This window comes from Ochotona curzoniae, unplaced genomic scaffold, assembly GCF_017591425.1.
Source record: "Ochotona curzoniae isolate NIBS_2020 unplaced genomic scaffold, NIBS_Ocur_1.0 scaffold_4506, whole genome shotgun sequence".
NCBI lineage: Eukaryota > Metazoa > Chordata > Mammalia > Lagomorpha > Ochotonidae > Ochotona > Ochotona curzoniae.
The window spans coordinates 21,540,977-21,555,871 of NW_024467119.1; the positions used below are offsets into that span (position 1 = coordinate 21,540,977).

A 14,895-nucleotide genomic window follows, 5' to 3' on the forward strand; every position below is an offset into this window, starting at 1 on the left:
CCCTGTAGAACTTATAATAGCTTCCATTGTATAACATTTTATTTCATGCCTCACCACTTTTTATTATTTTGTTTCTTTGCCTGCCTGTATATATTTTCTGCGTAACAGCACGTTAATGTATCATTTTCATATCATACAACTCACTCACTTGAAGTTCACATTTCAGTGGTTTTCAGTGTATTTTCTGAAGTGTGTAATTATCACCATCAGTTTTATTTAAACATTTTCGAAAAACCCCATGCTTGTTAGCCATCAGTTTCTGTTCTTCCGTTCCCTCCCCTAACTCTAGATGCCACTAATCAATCTACTTTCCTCTTCTATGGATTTGGCCATTCTTGATATTTGGTCTTTTGTGACAGGTTTCTTTGTCTTAATATAATGTTTTCTAGTCCATGTGTGTCTTAGCATGTGTCAGTACTGCAATTCTCTCTCTTTTAACATTTATTTAGTTGAAGGACAGAGTTAGAGATGGAGAAACACATAGAAAGAGAGTGAGTGAGGAAAGGAGGGAGAGCGAAAGAGGAATCTTACTTTCATTTGTTCACTCCCCAGATGGCCACAAAGGCCGGGAGAGGGCCAGCCCGAAGCCGTGAGCTCGGCATTGCATCTGGGTCTTCTGTGTGGGTGTCAGGAGACCCGATACTTGGGCTGTCCTCCTCTGCCTTCCCAGGCACGTTAGCATATGTTGAAATGAAGCAGCTGGAGTTGGACTAGCACTCTTAGGTGGGATGCTAATGTTGCAAGTCACAGCTTAGCTTGCTGTGCCACAAAGTTGACTCATTCCTTCCTATTACTGATTAACACTCCACTGTGTGGATTCGTCACAGCTTAATCTTTCCATTCGTCATTTGATGGATATTCGTTTCTTTGGTTATTTTGAATAATGCTGCTATGCACATTTGTGTAAAAATTTTTGTGTGGTTTTAGGATTTTACTTCTATCGGGTCTAAATCTAGTTAGACTAACTCTTGTCTTTTTAAAAAATGATTTATTTATTTATCTCATTGTTTTGAAGATTTGTTTTTATTGGAAAGTCAGATATAAAAAGAGGAAGAGAGAGGAATATCTTCCATCACTGATTCACTCCCCAAGCGCCTACAATAATCGGAGCTGTACCGATCCAAAGCCAGGAGCCAGGAGTCTTTCTTCTGGATCTCCCACGTGGATGCAGGGTCCCAAGATTTTGGGCTATCCTGGACTGCCTTCCCAGGCCACAATCAGGGAGCTGGATGGGAAGCAAGGCTGCCTAGATTAGAACTGGGGCCCATATGGGGTCTTGATGCGTTCCAGGTGAGGACTTTAGCTCCTAGGCCACTGTGCCGAACCCAGATTTGTTTATTTTTATTTGAAAGGCAGAGTTACAGAGAGAGAGGAAAGACAGAAATAGAGATCTTCTATCTGCTGATTCACTCTTTAAATGGCTTCAGTGTCTGTAGCTGTGCTGGTCTGAAGCCAGAAGCTTCTTCTGAGTCTTCTATATGCACAGGGGCCCAAGAAGTTGAATCATCTTCCACTGCTTTATTAGATGTGTTAGCAGGGAGCTGGATCAAAAGTGGAGCAGCTGGGACTAAAATCCGCTCCCGTGAGGGATGCCGGTGCTGCAGGTAGAGGCTCAGCCTACTTCTAAGGAAGGGTGCTGGCCCTTCTTTATCCTTTTTTTAAAAAGTGTATTTTAGTTTTATTTGCTTGAAAGAGTGAGCAGAGGAAGAAGAGAAAGAAATTGATGTTCCATGTACTTGTTCTTGTTCACTCTCCCAAAGCCCACAATAGCTGGACTTAGTTGGAGATGGGCCATCCAGGTCCCTCCCCAGGGGGCTAGGATTCACACACGCGGGCTGTCATCTGTTGCCTCTTAAGGTGCATATCGCATTAGCAGGAGACTGGATTGAGAGAATGACTTGTTCCAGCATTCCGTGATCGAATGTGGCTATCCCAAGCAGTGGTTTAACTGACTGTGCTACCACATCCAAACCAGCCTTGTATTTTAAGAGCTGCTTATGGGATTGTCTGTGCGAGAGCTCTTCCCCAGTCTCTTGGACTACACTGCCTTTCCATGGGCTCCTGATTGCTCTCGTAGTACCTACCACATTCTGTTAACGTGATCTCATGGCCTGGCTGTTTCCTCTGCTGCACCCTAAAATCCTGCAGTATCAGTGTTTAGTTAACTTTGCACTGGCAAATGGTATGCACTTTTACCTAAATGTTTGTTGAAGTAGAAAAATTGTGACGCAGGCTGTGCTTTTTAACTGAAGTTGATCTTCTTATCTTGTTCTATTCCATGTCTTGCAAGCTTTAAAAAAAGTGTCACAGGATATTGATATAACCGGTCTTGAATTTATCCTTTTTTTTTTCTTCTTCTTTTAAGGCCTGCAAAGAAAACGAAAAAAGGTGCCAAAGAAAAAACGCCAGCTGAAAAACAAGATGAGATAGAAAAGCTGAAGTCGTATGTCTACATGGAGGGCGAACCTGCAGAGGATGTCTATTTAAAACGCTTGTTCCCCAGGCAAATCTATGAGGTGGAGAAAGCTGTTCAGTTACTTAAGAAATTTCAGGTTCTGGACTTTACCAATCCCAAGCAAGGGGTCTATCTTGATTTGACCCTAGACATGTCCCTGGGGAAGAAGGTACGTGGACTTAGTTAAACCATGGCTTTGTCTTGGTGTTTCTTCTTTTTTTTTTCATAAATATATTTTTACTTTGAATTTTGAATTGTGTGGTACAATTTTGTACAGGCTGGGATTCCCTCCCCAAACTCCAAACCCCGTCAGATTTTTTCCATTTTGTTACAATAGTGTAGTCCTTCATAAGGAATCATAATTCTATCAGTCTCTTATTTAAGTGTACCCCGACTTTGTTGGTACAGACAATGTCAGTCAGTCCAGCATCCCACTGTCTACACATGCCCAACAGTTTCATTGGGATTCCATATTTTGTCTGGATGCAGGGTTCCGTTATACCCCTACGTCATTTTTTTAAAAAGATTTGTTTATTTTTATTGGAAAGGCAGATACACAGAGAGAGGAGATAGAGAGGAAGATCTTCCATCCACTGATTCTCTCCCCAAGTGGCCACAATGGCCAAAACTGCGCCAATTCAAAGTCAGGAGCCAGGAGCTTCTTCTGGGTCTCCCAAAAGTGTGTAGGCTCTGGGCCGTCCTCAACTGCTTTCTCAGGCGGCCACAAACAGGGAGCTGGATGGAAAGTGGGTTCATATGGGATCCTGGTGTGCTCAAGGCAAGGGCTTTAGTCGCTAGGCTATCGTTCCGGGCCCAGTGTTTTTTCAATAAAAAAAAAAAATTTCTTGCTACCATATTAATTTATGGAAAATGTGTGCTCTTCCTAACCGTTTCTTAATTTCCCAAGTGGACAATACCATATTGGAAACAGGAGAATTGGTGAATATGTGTCTCCTGTTTTCTTGAAGAGTTTGTAGCATAGAAGTGTTGAACTGATTAAAAGGAGTTGACGTATCACCCTAACTTGGGGAAATAAGCTGTGTGTAGTGTTTTCTTTCTTGCTTGCTTGCTTGCTTGCTCTCTTTCTTTCTTTTTTTTTAAAGATTTATTTATTTTTATTACAAAGTCAGATATGCAGAGAGGAGGAGAGACAGAGAGGAAGATCTTCCATCTGATGATTCACTCCCCAAGTGACCGCAACAGCTGGTGCCGCGCTGATCCGAAGCCAGGAGCCAGGATCCTCTTCCATCCTCAACTGCTTTCCCAGGCCACAAGCAGGGAGCTGGATGGGAAGTGGAGCTGCCGGGATTAGAACTGGCGCCCATATGGGATCCTGGTGCATTTAAGATGAGGACTTTAGCTGCTAGGCCACAGCACTGGGCCCTCTTTTTTTTTTTTATATGAACGAGATCTTTGGATTAGTTTAGAACCTTAAAATGTCTTCTTGGGGTACTTCTGTTGAGACCACAAGTGTCCCAAGGTCCCCACTCTTGCTTCAGCTGGAGTCAGAGTTAGAAGGCTTGCATGTAAAACTGTAATAGCAGGAAAAACATTAGACCAGTATTCAGGTCTGTGACTGCTCTGAATTTTACATGTTTTGTTTAAGGAATCTAATTGTTTTTCAAGACTTATTTATTTTACTTGTAAGAGTTACAGAGAAAGGAAGAGAGAGAAAGAGAGAGAGAGCAAGTATGCATATCTTCCATTTGCTGATTTACTCCCCAACTGGCCACAATGGCCAGAGCTGGGCCAGTCAGAAGCTGGTTGCCAGGAGCTTCTTCTGGGTCTGCCTTGTGGGTGCAGGGACTGAAGGCTGAGGGCAGCACTCTGTGCTTTGCTGGGCCATTTGTAGGGAACTGGATCAGAAGTAGAGCAGCCTGGACTAGAAATGGCATCCATATGGGAAGTGAGTGCCACAGGTGGAGGGTTAAGATGCTGCACAACCACACTGGCCCCAAGAAATCTAATCTTGTTTTTTTGGAAATGGGATGGTAGCTGTTATTGGGAAGATGTCTTTCTTTATTAAATCTAAAAGGTACACATTTTGAGATCTAATGTAACAGTCACAGTGATAGGCAGAGCTCCTAGGAGGAAGCCGTACAGGGAAGTACTTAAGAGCGTACAGTACAGACCGCAGTCCAACCTTCTGCACTATTAAAAACATTTTTATTCACTTCATTTTATCTGAAAGACAAACACAGAGGGGCGCTCTTCTGTCTGCTGTTTTTACTTCCCAAGTGCTCACAATAGCCAGAGCTGCTGACCCATTCCAGAACCAGAAGCCAGAAGTCAGTTTGTCTTTCCCATGTGTGTGGCAAGGACCCAAGTGCTGGCGCTGTCACCTGCTGCCTCCCACGCGGGCTCTGGTAGGAAGCTGGAGCCAGAAGTTGAGCTGGTGCTTGAGCACAGCCACTAGAATATGGGTTGAAAGAGTTCCAAAGTGTCTTAACCCGTTGTACCAAACACCCAGCCCTGTTGCTGCTCTGTGTTGGGCCACTTTGTTGCTTGCCGTCAGATTTACTGCTTAGCTTCCTTAAATCTCAGGTTTTTTTCCATCTTTTTGTAAGAGAAAATGTTCACATTATATGGGTGCAACAAGGAATAAATGAGAAAATGCAGGTGATGGATTTATCCATGCTCAAGGCTAGCAGTGAACATTTACTGAAAGCTTTGCATCAGGCCACATGCTGAATGCCATGCATGCGTTCTGTTGGTTAATCCTATGATAGTCTCGGAAGGAATAGGCATAATCTTTTTATTGTGGAAGGATTTTATTATTTCATTTTCTTTTTTTTTTTAAAGATTTATTTATTTATTGGAAAGTCAGATATACAGAGAGGAGAAGAGACAGAGAGGAAGATCTTCCGTCCCATGATTCACTCCCCAAGTGAGCCCAATGGCTGATGCTATGCCGATCTGAAGCCAGGAGCTAGGAACTTTTTTCCTGGTCTCCCACGTGGGTGCAGGGTCCCAAGGCTTCGGGCCGTCCTTGACTGCTTTCCCAGGCCACAAGCAGGGAGCTGGGATGGGAAGTGGAGCTGCTGGATTAGAACTGGCACCCATATGGGATCCTGGCAGCATTCAAGGAGAGGACTTTGTCCACTAGGCCGCAGCGCCGGGCCCTATTTCATTTTCAAAGACAAAGGAAAGCCTTGCTGGGTATGTTATCCTGAGCCGAGAAGTTTTTGCTTTTAGAATCTGGAATGTGTTGCTCCCTTCTCTTCTGTCCTGTAGGGTTTCCTGTGAGAGGTCTCTTGTGAATTTAATTGTCAGTTGATTTTTTTTTTCATGAGCACATTTAAGGATCTTTTTCTTATGTTTCGTTAAAGAAAGCTTGATTATCATGTGTCATGGTGAAGATCACTTTTGGTCAAGCCTGTTGGGAGTTCTGTATCCTTCTTGGATATTGTTTCCTAATTTTTCTCTAGATTAGGGAAATTTTCTGTTAATATTTCATTGAATAAATTTTTAAACCCAGCTTTTCTCTCTGTACCTTCTGGGACTCCCATAACTCTTATTTTGGCCTTTTAATAATGTCTTTCAATTCTTGAATACCTTTTTTTTAGCTTGACCCAGCTCTGCTTCCAGCTTTTTGTTTGTTTCCCCCTGGTGACAGGAAATATCTTCCAATATTTAGATTCTTTATTCTGCCTTCTTCATTCTATTTTGGAGATTCTCCACTGTACTTTTAATTTGCTCCACTGTGTTCTTCATTTCTGATATATCAGCTTTCTCATTTCCTGCATGACATATTCCTTAAATTCCTTGAATGCCTGCTTTACATGCTTCTCGCTGTTGATAAGAAGCTTTATAACAAGTGTTTTGAGTTCTACATCCCCTATTTTCTCGCTGTCTTTCTCAGTGAACTCTGCGGTTGGCAAAGGCTTTTGTTCCTTGCAGGGGAGTCTTCAGTAATATTCATTACGCCTTTGTTTCCTGTTTTGCTCACTGTCATTGCACTTTGGGTGATCAAATTCTTCTCCTTGGGGCAGTTTTCTAAGCTGTGTCACCCACAGGTCTGCAATTCGATTTTACTTATTGTGGTTGGTACAGGATTCTTTGTTTGCAGCCACTTGTGCCACTCCCTCAGCGAGTTCTGGATCTGGTTTTTTTTTTTTTTCTTTTTAAATTTTTATTGCAAAGTCAGATATATATGCAGAGAGGAGGAGAGACAGAGAAGAAGCTCTTCTGTCCAATGATTCACTCCCCAAGTGAATGCAACAGCTGATGCTGTGCTGATCTGAAGCCAGGAGCCTGGAACTTCCTCCAGGTCTCCCAGGCGGTTGCAGGGTCCTAAGGCTTTGGGCCGTCCTTAACTGCTTTCCCAGGCCACAAGCAGGGAGCTGGATGGGAAGCGGAGCTGCTGGGATTAGAACCAGCGCCCGCCCACATGGGTTCTCGGCATGTTCAAGGCGAGGACTTTAGCCACTAGACCACGGCGTTAGGCCCTGGATCTGGGTTTTTATGTTAGACTTCCACCATGATCTCAGTAGTCCCAGCTCGTGGCTTATCAGCCTTCATTTCCTGTGATACCATGCTGAGGCTACAACCTTTCTCCCACTTTCGGTTGGAGTGGGTCCCACGTTTAGGGAGACACCAGGAGTCCTGTATAGCTAGATTGTTGGTGGTATTGATGTTACTGGAACCTGTTGGTCGTTAGGTCTTGGGACCATATAAACCTATTTTGACCTGTATGATGCCAAAGTCAGTATTATATTCCCTGTGGGACCAGTGTAATGTCCTGAACTCAGTGAGCTTGTTCGCAGCTCAGTGTATGCACAGCTCACTGTTGTCCCCTGCAGTCTTAAATTCTTTGCCACGCTGTACTGTATGAGGTGTTGCTTGATGTTCCACTACTAGAGTTCTTGATCTGTTGGCCATCTGGTCTGAGGGCCGCCCAGACCCATCTTAGGTAAAACCTGTAGGATGCCACGCTGTTGCAGTTTGCTAAGCCAGAAATGAGCTATTCCCAGCTCAGTGCATACTCAGTCCTGTCTCATATCCTTTGCTTCCCTATGCAAAGTGGCTCCCAATGGCAGTGGCACCTCTAGGGGGTGAAGTCTACCCTTGGCTCTAGGTGGGCTGGCAGACTGGGCTGTTCCTCCACCGCCTGTCCTGTACCTGCCACTCTGTCTCTGTTCTTGGTCAAATCAAACAGAGCAGCAGATGGGCAGTTTTTTGGGTTCACCTCCTGAGTTCCCTGTGAACACTCTTCCCACCTTGTTCCTGGCGCAGTTCTGACTGCTGGTGCAGTTCAGATCACAGCTCGCTGAATGTCACTGGGGTATCGGTCACTGCAACATCACATAGTGGTGTCCTCTGCTTTCCTGTGTTTGTCAGTCTCCAGGTGCCCCCCTGCTGTCATTCTGTCCTCTCTGCTTCACACTGGCTGATGTTTCTCCATGTGTTTAAACGCGTCCTTACCCTATTCTGCCATCTTTATTCTCCAGGAGGATCTCTTAATGTTTTAAATGATAGTTGATCATTAGTTCTGGACCAATAGATGTATGCTAGAGATAAAACATGCTGGGGCCAGTACTATTGTGTAGAGGGTAAAGCCACTACCAGTTACGATAAGGATGCTGGTTTGTGTTGCAGCTGCTCCGGTTCTGATCCAGCTCTCTTCGAAGGTCCTGGGGAAGCTGCGGAAGATGACCCAAGTGCTTGGGTTCCCGTGCTCATGTGGAGACCCTGGCAAAGCTCCTCGCGTCTGCTTGGCCTAGCACTGGCTGTTGCAGCCATCTGGGGAGTAAAACAGCAGACAGAAGACCTATCTGTTTCTCTCAGTCTCTCCCTTTGTCTCTGTAACTCTCACTTTCAAAGTAAATATCAGAAATCTTAAAAAAGAAATAGAGCATCCTTGAAAACATGTTGGTTGCGTTTTATAGAATATGAACTAGATGAAAATAACTTTCTGTAATTTTTTCCTCTCATGTATTTAGAAAAGAGTGGAGCCATTTGCCAGCGTTGTTGGTTTTCCATACCCATTTGCTTCCGAAATCAATAAAGTTGCTGTATTTACAGGGGTGAGTAACTTATTTTGTTGCATATTATATAATTTCATTTTAAAAAGAGATCGTATTAATCAGTGATTAGAATAACTGAATACTTAGAGAAAATGGTGGCATTCACTCACTCTTATTTTGAATTCAGTATTTGAGAAAGAGCTAAGCCAGAGGAGAGATTTCAGTGTTGCTGATCTACTACATTGTGTTTCTCACAAGAAACTGAAATGTGGATTTTATCCTATGGACTGTTGGTTCCTACTCAAATTTCTTTTCTAAAATAATAGGTTTACTTTAATGTTTGTAAATGTTTAAAATCTGTTTGAGAGGCAGAGAGAGAAAGAAAATGTGTTCAAATCTCAGTTTGCATGCCAAGTGAGAGAGGGAGGTAAGGAGGGGAAGAGAGAGAGAGAGACAGAGAGAGAGAGAGAGAGAGAAAATGTGCTCGCATCCCAGTTTGCATGCCAAGTGAGAGAGGGAGGTAAGGAGGGGAAGAGTGAGAGAGAGAGAGAGAGAGAGAGAAAATGTGCTCCCATCCCAGTTTGCATTACAAGTGAGAGAGGGAGGAGTGGGGAGAGAGAAAGAGAGATAAAGAAGGAGGGGGAGAGAGAGAGAGAGAGAGAGACAGACAGACAGACAGAATGTTCTCCAAATCCCAGTTTGCATGCCAGCTTTCTGCAATGGCTGGGGCTTGGTTGGAGATGACCTAGTGCTGGGAGCTGGGGCTCAATCCAGGTGTCTCATTGGGAGACTAGAACCCAAACACTTGAATCTCTTTAATATAGAATATTGGTGTTCAGGCGGTGACGTAATGTGCCGTGCCACAACACTGGTTCCCAAAACTATCCGTCTAATTTATTTGAAATCAGAAAGTGCAAAACAGAGTGACCAATAGGATATTTTAAAGAGACTAAGTAGTGCTTATGCAAAGAGCCTCAGAAACAATAACTTTAAAAAAATTTAATCTAGAAATGAAAAAATCACCTATGTAATAAGCCACAGTAGTATAGTAAATATAGCTTTTATTGGGACTGGTTTTGTGGCTGTTCCACTTCCCTATTCATGCTCGTGTGAATTACCACATGGTGGTCCAAATGCTTGTACCCACACCACCCATGTAGGAGACCTGGAGGAGTTCTTGGCTCCTTGCTTTGGTCTGATTCTGCCCCAGTGGATTCAGTTATTTGTGAAGGAACCCAAAGGATGGAAATTCTCTCTTTCCCTGTCTGTCTTTCTGTATTTCAGATAAATGAATGTCTTTAAAATATATCTGTAACTGTTATCATAAATTTTATATTAAAAGTGTGTGCGATACTTATGAGCTTGTCTTATGTTTTGATTCTTCTTAATCTAAAATGCAAACTTTTTTTCTATCTTATTGAAACAGAAAGTACTTTTTTTTTTCAGAAAATTTGGGTATGTAGTCATTGGAATTCCACAACACTATAGTAACTCAGGGAGTAAAACATTTTCATGGTAAAATCAGGTGGTATAAATGGAACAAATGGAAAGAAAATAACTCTGCTTCGTTTCCTTTTGAATTTGTTAGACACCTGGCTAAATGATAGCTCTTTGATTTCTTAAATTAAAAAAAATCCGCTTTCATATTTGCTTGGCAAAATATCTTGATTTAAATTAGCAAAAGTAGGTATATTTTTATCATATACTTTTGGGATGCAGTGTGTTGGTAGCACTGGATGCTTGGGTTCCTAATATCCCGGGCTGATGTATTTGCTGATGTGTCACCTATGAAACTCTTTAATTACCTACAAACTAAGGTTATTCTGGATCTACAGTTCTGATGCATTTAATTGAAGATGCATCAATTCATGCATTTTCAATTGAAAAAGAAACCACAGTTTTTATATTGAACTGTGCTGCCATTTCTTATGGGATAGTTCCAAGCATACTGAACTTGTTTAAAATTAATGTGCTGATGTTGTGTTTTGGTAGAACCCATCAGAGATTAAAATAGCCGAAGAGAATGGAGCTGCTTTTGCAGGAGGAGCTGATCTGGTTCAGAAGGTACAGTGTTGTTCTCATGTTCATTCGTTATTGTTATCTTCACCATCCAGTGGTTTATTGCATGTTGTACGAATCACTAGGGTCATATGTTTTGATAAATGGATAGTAGGGCCTTGTAGAACAGGCAATAGATTTGTTCCTTTTTTCAAGAATTATTTGTTTGGAAGACAGAGTTAGGGAGAGATGGAGAGATTTACCTGCTGGTTCACTTCCCAAATGGTCAAAATGGCCGGGGCTGTATCAGGTCAAAGCCAGGAGCCTGTCTGCATCTGGGTCTCCCATGTGGGTACAGAGGCCCAAGTGCTTGGACCGTCTCACAGCTTTCCCAGGCATATTACCAGGGAGTTGGAGTGGAAGTAGAGCAGTCAGGACTTGAACTGGATCCCAGATGATGGTAATGTTGATGTTACAGGCAGTGCTTTAACTTGATAGGCAAGGTGCCAGCCTGTTTCTTTCAGTTTTAAAAATCAGTGTAAGAAAAAACTAACTAGACACGTTTGGTATTGATTATGCTTGATTTATAGTGTGATTTTTTTGGGGGGTGCGGGGAGAGGAGGTGTTGGAGGAGGGTGCCTGCCTCTGCGTTGTTTATAGGAGTTTGTGGGTGGTTAGAAAGAGCATTGAGACTCTGGTTTTGAATTTGAGATTTAGAGTGAAATCCCAGAGATTTAGCTCATGTGGATGTCTTTATTGAAGATCAAATATTTATTTAGTTTTGTAGGAGTGAAAACGTGAGTCCCTTAGTTGATCACAAAGAAGAGCATCTGACCTCTATAATGTGGCACTTTTGGTTTCATCTCCCAGTCAGTTCAGAGTAGCATGTGCTCAGCATGGTGATGACAAATGATTGTGAACCATGCTTTTAGTGACCAACAAAGAGGTTATACAGCCTATTTAAAAACAATAGCAATATTTTTTGTTTTTGAGAAGTGGAAAGAGTAAGTATGGAAATATTTCTGAAAATACAAAAAAATTGAAATACTTTGATGTATAAAATGTGACAAGGAGTGGGTGTTTGGCCTTTCGGTAAAGATGGCTGTATCTCACATTAGAGTGGTGGGTTTGATAACCTGTCTCCAACTTGTGCTGTCAGTTCCAGCTTCCTGCCGATGCAGACCACGGGAGGCAGTGATGATAGCTCAGGTAACTGAGTTCCTGCCACCTGCTTGGGAGACTTGATTGCCTTCCTGGTCGTTGTGCATGTCTGGGGAGTGAACCAGCAGTTGGATGCTTTGTCTGCCTGTGTCTCTCTGCCTCTCAAATGACCAGTTAATTAAAAAATGTAATAGGCACAGAATTTCTCTTTAGGAGGGCTAGTGGTGACGTGTTAATAACATCACTTGTGCAAAGGATCAGACTCAGTATGTTCCTGCAGGTTACACCATGATCTTTTGAAACTTGTCCATTTACTTGTAGAAAGTATTTAGGTTATACAGTAAACTCAGTACTGCGGTGCATATATTGTCATGACTGCATTTAAATTAGCTTGCTATTCTGACTTATGTAAAATACAAGGTAATATACTAAACTTTGAGTCATTTCTAAGATCTTAAGTTCATTTTACTTACTTTTTGAAACATCACAGATATATATTTAGAAAGATTTTAAAGCAATTTATGTCTACATTTCTCTAAGAACATGATTTTTATCCACAGTTTTATATTATTCCAAGATAATAATTTTATATAATTCCAATTAACTGTAATTATTGTTACTGCTACTACATTGCTTTGAATGGTAGAGAGGTACACAGAGCAACAGAGGCAAAGATCTTCTATCTGCTTGTTCAATCCCCAAATACCTGGGACTGAGCCAGGCCAAAGCCAGGGGCTTGGAGATCCTCGGGGCCTCCCCTGGGACTGAGCCAGGCCAAAGCCAGGGGCTTGGAGATCCTCCGGGCCTCCCCTGGGACTGAGCCAGGCCAAAGCCAGGGGCTTGGGGATCCTCTGGGCCTCCCCTGGGACTGAGCCAGGCCAAAGCCAGGGGCTTGGAGATCCTCTGGGCCTCCCCTGTGGGTGGCAGGGACTGAAGCACTTGAACCATCACTGCTGCTTTCTAGAATGTGTGTTTGCAGGAAACTGGAATTGGAAGCAGAGCTGAGACCCTTTGATCTGGAAGATCAGTGTCCCAAGTGGCATTGTAGCTGCTGTGTCAGAGCCCATCCCCAAGATTTTAAGATCAGTTATTGTTATCATGGGCCTGGTGAGGTGGCATAGCGGCTAAAGTCCTTGCCTTGAACGTGCCAGGATCCTATATGGACGCTGGTTCTAATCCCGGTAGCCCCACTTCTCATCCACCTTCCTGCTTGTGGCCTGGGAAAGCAGTCGGGGATGGCACAAAGCTTTGGGACCCTGCACCCACGTGGGAGACCTGAAGGAGGTTCCTGGCTTCTGGCTTCAGATTGGTGCAGCATGGCGCAGCACCAGCCATTGCGGTCACTTGGGGATTGAATCATTGGAAGGAAGATCTTCCTCTCTGTCTCTCCTCCTCTCTGTATATCTAATTGTGCAATAAAAATAAATATAAATCTTTAAAAAAGAAGGCATGATAATCTAAAAAAAATTATTGCTATCACCTTTGGGCATAATTTTAAACTTAGTTTAAAGGAACACACAATTAGTGTAGAGAGGTACTAATGGAGTAGAAACCCCACAAAATGGTATTTTTGGTCCACGAGACAGGGGTGCTGATTCTAGAACCACAGCACTTGTCATTGAGTTCTGAGTCGGCCTCTTACAAGTGTACTGTGGCTGGTCTTCCCTGAGCTCCGAGTTCTGAGCTTCCTTGTCTGAAATGTATGATCCACTTTAGTACCCACCTTCTGTGATAGTTACAAAGACCATGTGAAATGTTTGACTGACTGCTTGCCACATGAAATGTGCCCATTTAATGTGAGTTGTTATTGTTAAGAAAAGTGTAGTATATTACTAAGGAGTAAGGAATTTAAAAAGAAAAATAATAGTAACAGCAAGATAGAATTCCAGAGTTGCTTAATTTTGCTGAAGTTTTTAGGATTTACTGTGTAACTAAACCAAGGCTACAAATGGCATATTTATGGTAAGTTTTCACAAAAACTAATCATTAGTTATGTGTTTGTTGCCCAGGCAACATTGTTTTCTAAAATTTGCTTAGTTATATAATCAAGTACATTTTCAAGTGATTTTTTAAAATGGTCGAAGTATAATTATTTTGGATGCTTGCCTGAATTGATAACAAATATCTGATTTTTAACAAAGATTTATTTATTTAAAAGGCAGAGTTAGAGAGAGAGAGAGATAAAGAGAGAGAGGAAGATGGAGAGATCTTCCATCTGCTGCTGGACTCCTCACATGACTGCCAAGGCTGGAGCTGGGCTGGTCTGAAGCCTGGAGCCAGGAGCTTCCTCTAGGTTTCCCGTGTGGATGCGGGGGCTCGCGAGCTTGCAGTCTTCAGCCACTTTCTCGGACAAATCAGCAGGAACCCGGATTGGCAGTAAAGCATCTCGAACTCAGACCCTTGTCCATTTGGGGTGCCACTGCTGTCGGCACTGGCTTTACGTGTTGCATCACTGTGCTGGCCCCAAACTGTGTCCTTTAAAAATCGAGCATTAATCTCTTTGTTCTGCGAGTGGAAATAGAGCACAAACAGTAACAGCCCTCCTACTCTTTTATTTTTAATTACTGGTGGCAAGGAAAATTTTAGTTTTAGTTGTGAAAATAATTGTAGATTTAGTTCTCTTGATGCTCTAAATTTAGAAAGTGAGGCTGGCAGCTATTGTTATTATGTTCACATGTGATCTTTTTGCAAAAACTTTAGCTTGTTCAGTTTTAAAGGGCATGCAAATTCAACTTTGTGGGACTGAATGAGCCTTGTTCACATCAGTGCTCTGTTTTGTCTAACAGCCCCATGAAAGAATTAAGATAAGTAAATATTACAAGTATATATATGGCAGCTGGGACTTTTTAAAAGAAAATGCTTTGCTTCTGATGGTTTTCCTATTTTGTAAGCATAATTCCTAGTGTTTGAACAGAACAACTGTGCTTGATACTTTTTTTTCCCTGAATCAAAAGAGAAATTATTACATTATACTTATTTTCAGTAAGATAAATTATTACATTATACTTATTTGCATGTAATCTAAGACTATCTTCTTTGTTATTTGACTTTCAGATTCTGGATGATGAAATTCAAGTAGACTTTTATATAGCTATTCCAGAAATGATGCCTGAACTTAATCCATTAAGGAAGAAACTGAAAAAAAGATTTCCAAAACTTACTCGGAGTAAGCAAAAGTTCTTTTAATTATTTCAGTAGTGCAAACAACCTCTTAAGGACAGTGTAAATAGTTTCTCACTCAGCAAACAAAGGTAATGTGTATGTAGAATAAATATGTACTGATTGTTAAGTATTGTGCTTACAAGAGCATGTGGA

At 42.2% G+C, this 14,895-nt stretch overlaps 1 protein-coding gene across 2 annotated transcripts in view; it reads left to right on the plus strand.

Annotated features, from left to right (window-relative positions):
- MRPL1 (mitochondrial ribosomal protein L1) overlaps positions 1–14,895 on the plus strand; it is a 90,647-nt gene that overhangs the window by 24,459 nt on the left and 51,293 nt on the right. For both annotated transcript variants that reach the window (XM_040966560.1, XM_040966559.1), the window contains exons 3-6: positions 2,366–2,624; positions 8,398–8,481; positions 10,414–10,485; positions 14,635–14,746. In XM_040966560.1, the coding sequence (XP_040822494.1) occupies positions 2,366–2,624; positions 8,398–8,481; positions 10,414–10,485; positions 14,635–14,746 (527 nt within the window). The remainder of the gene's footprint in view (positions 1–2,365; positions 2,625–8,397; positions 8,482–10,413; positions 10,486–14,634; positions 14,747–14,895) is intronic.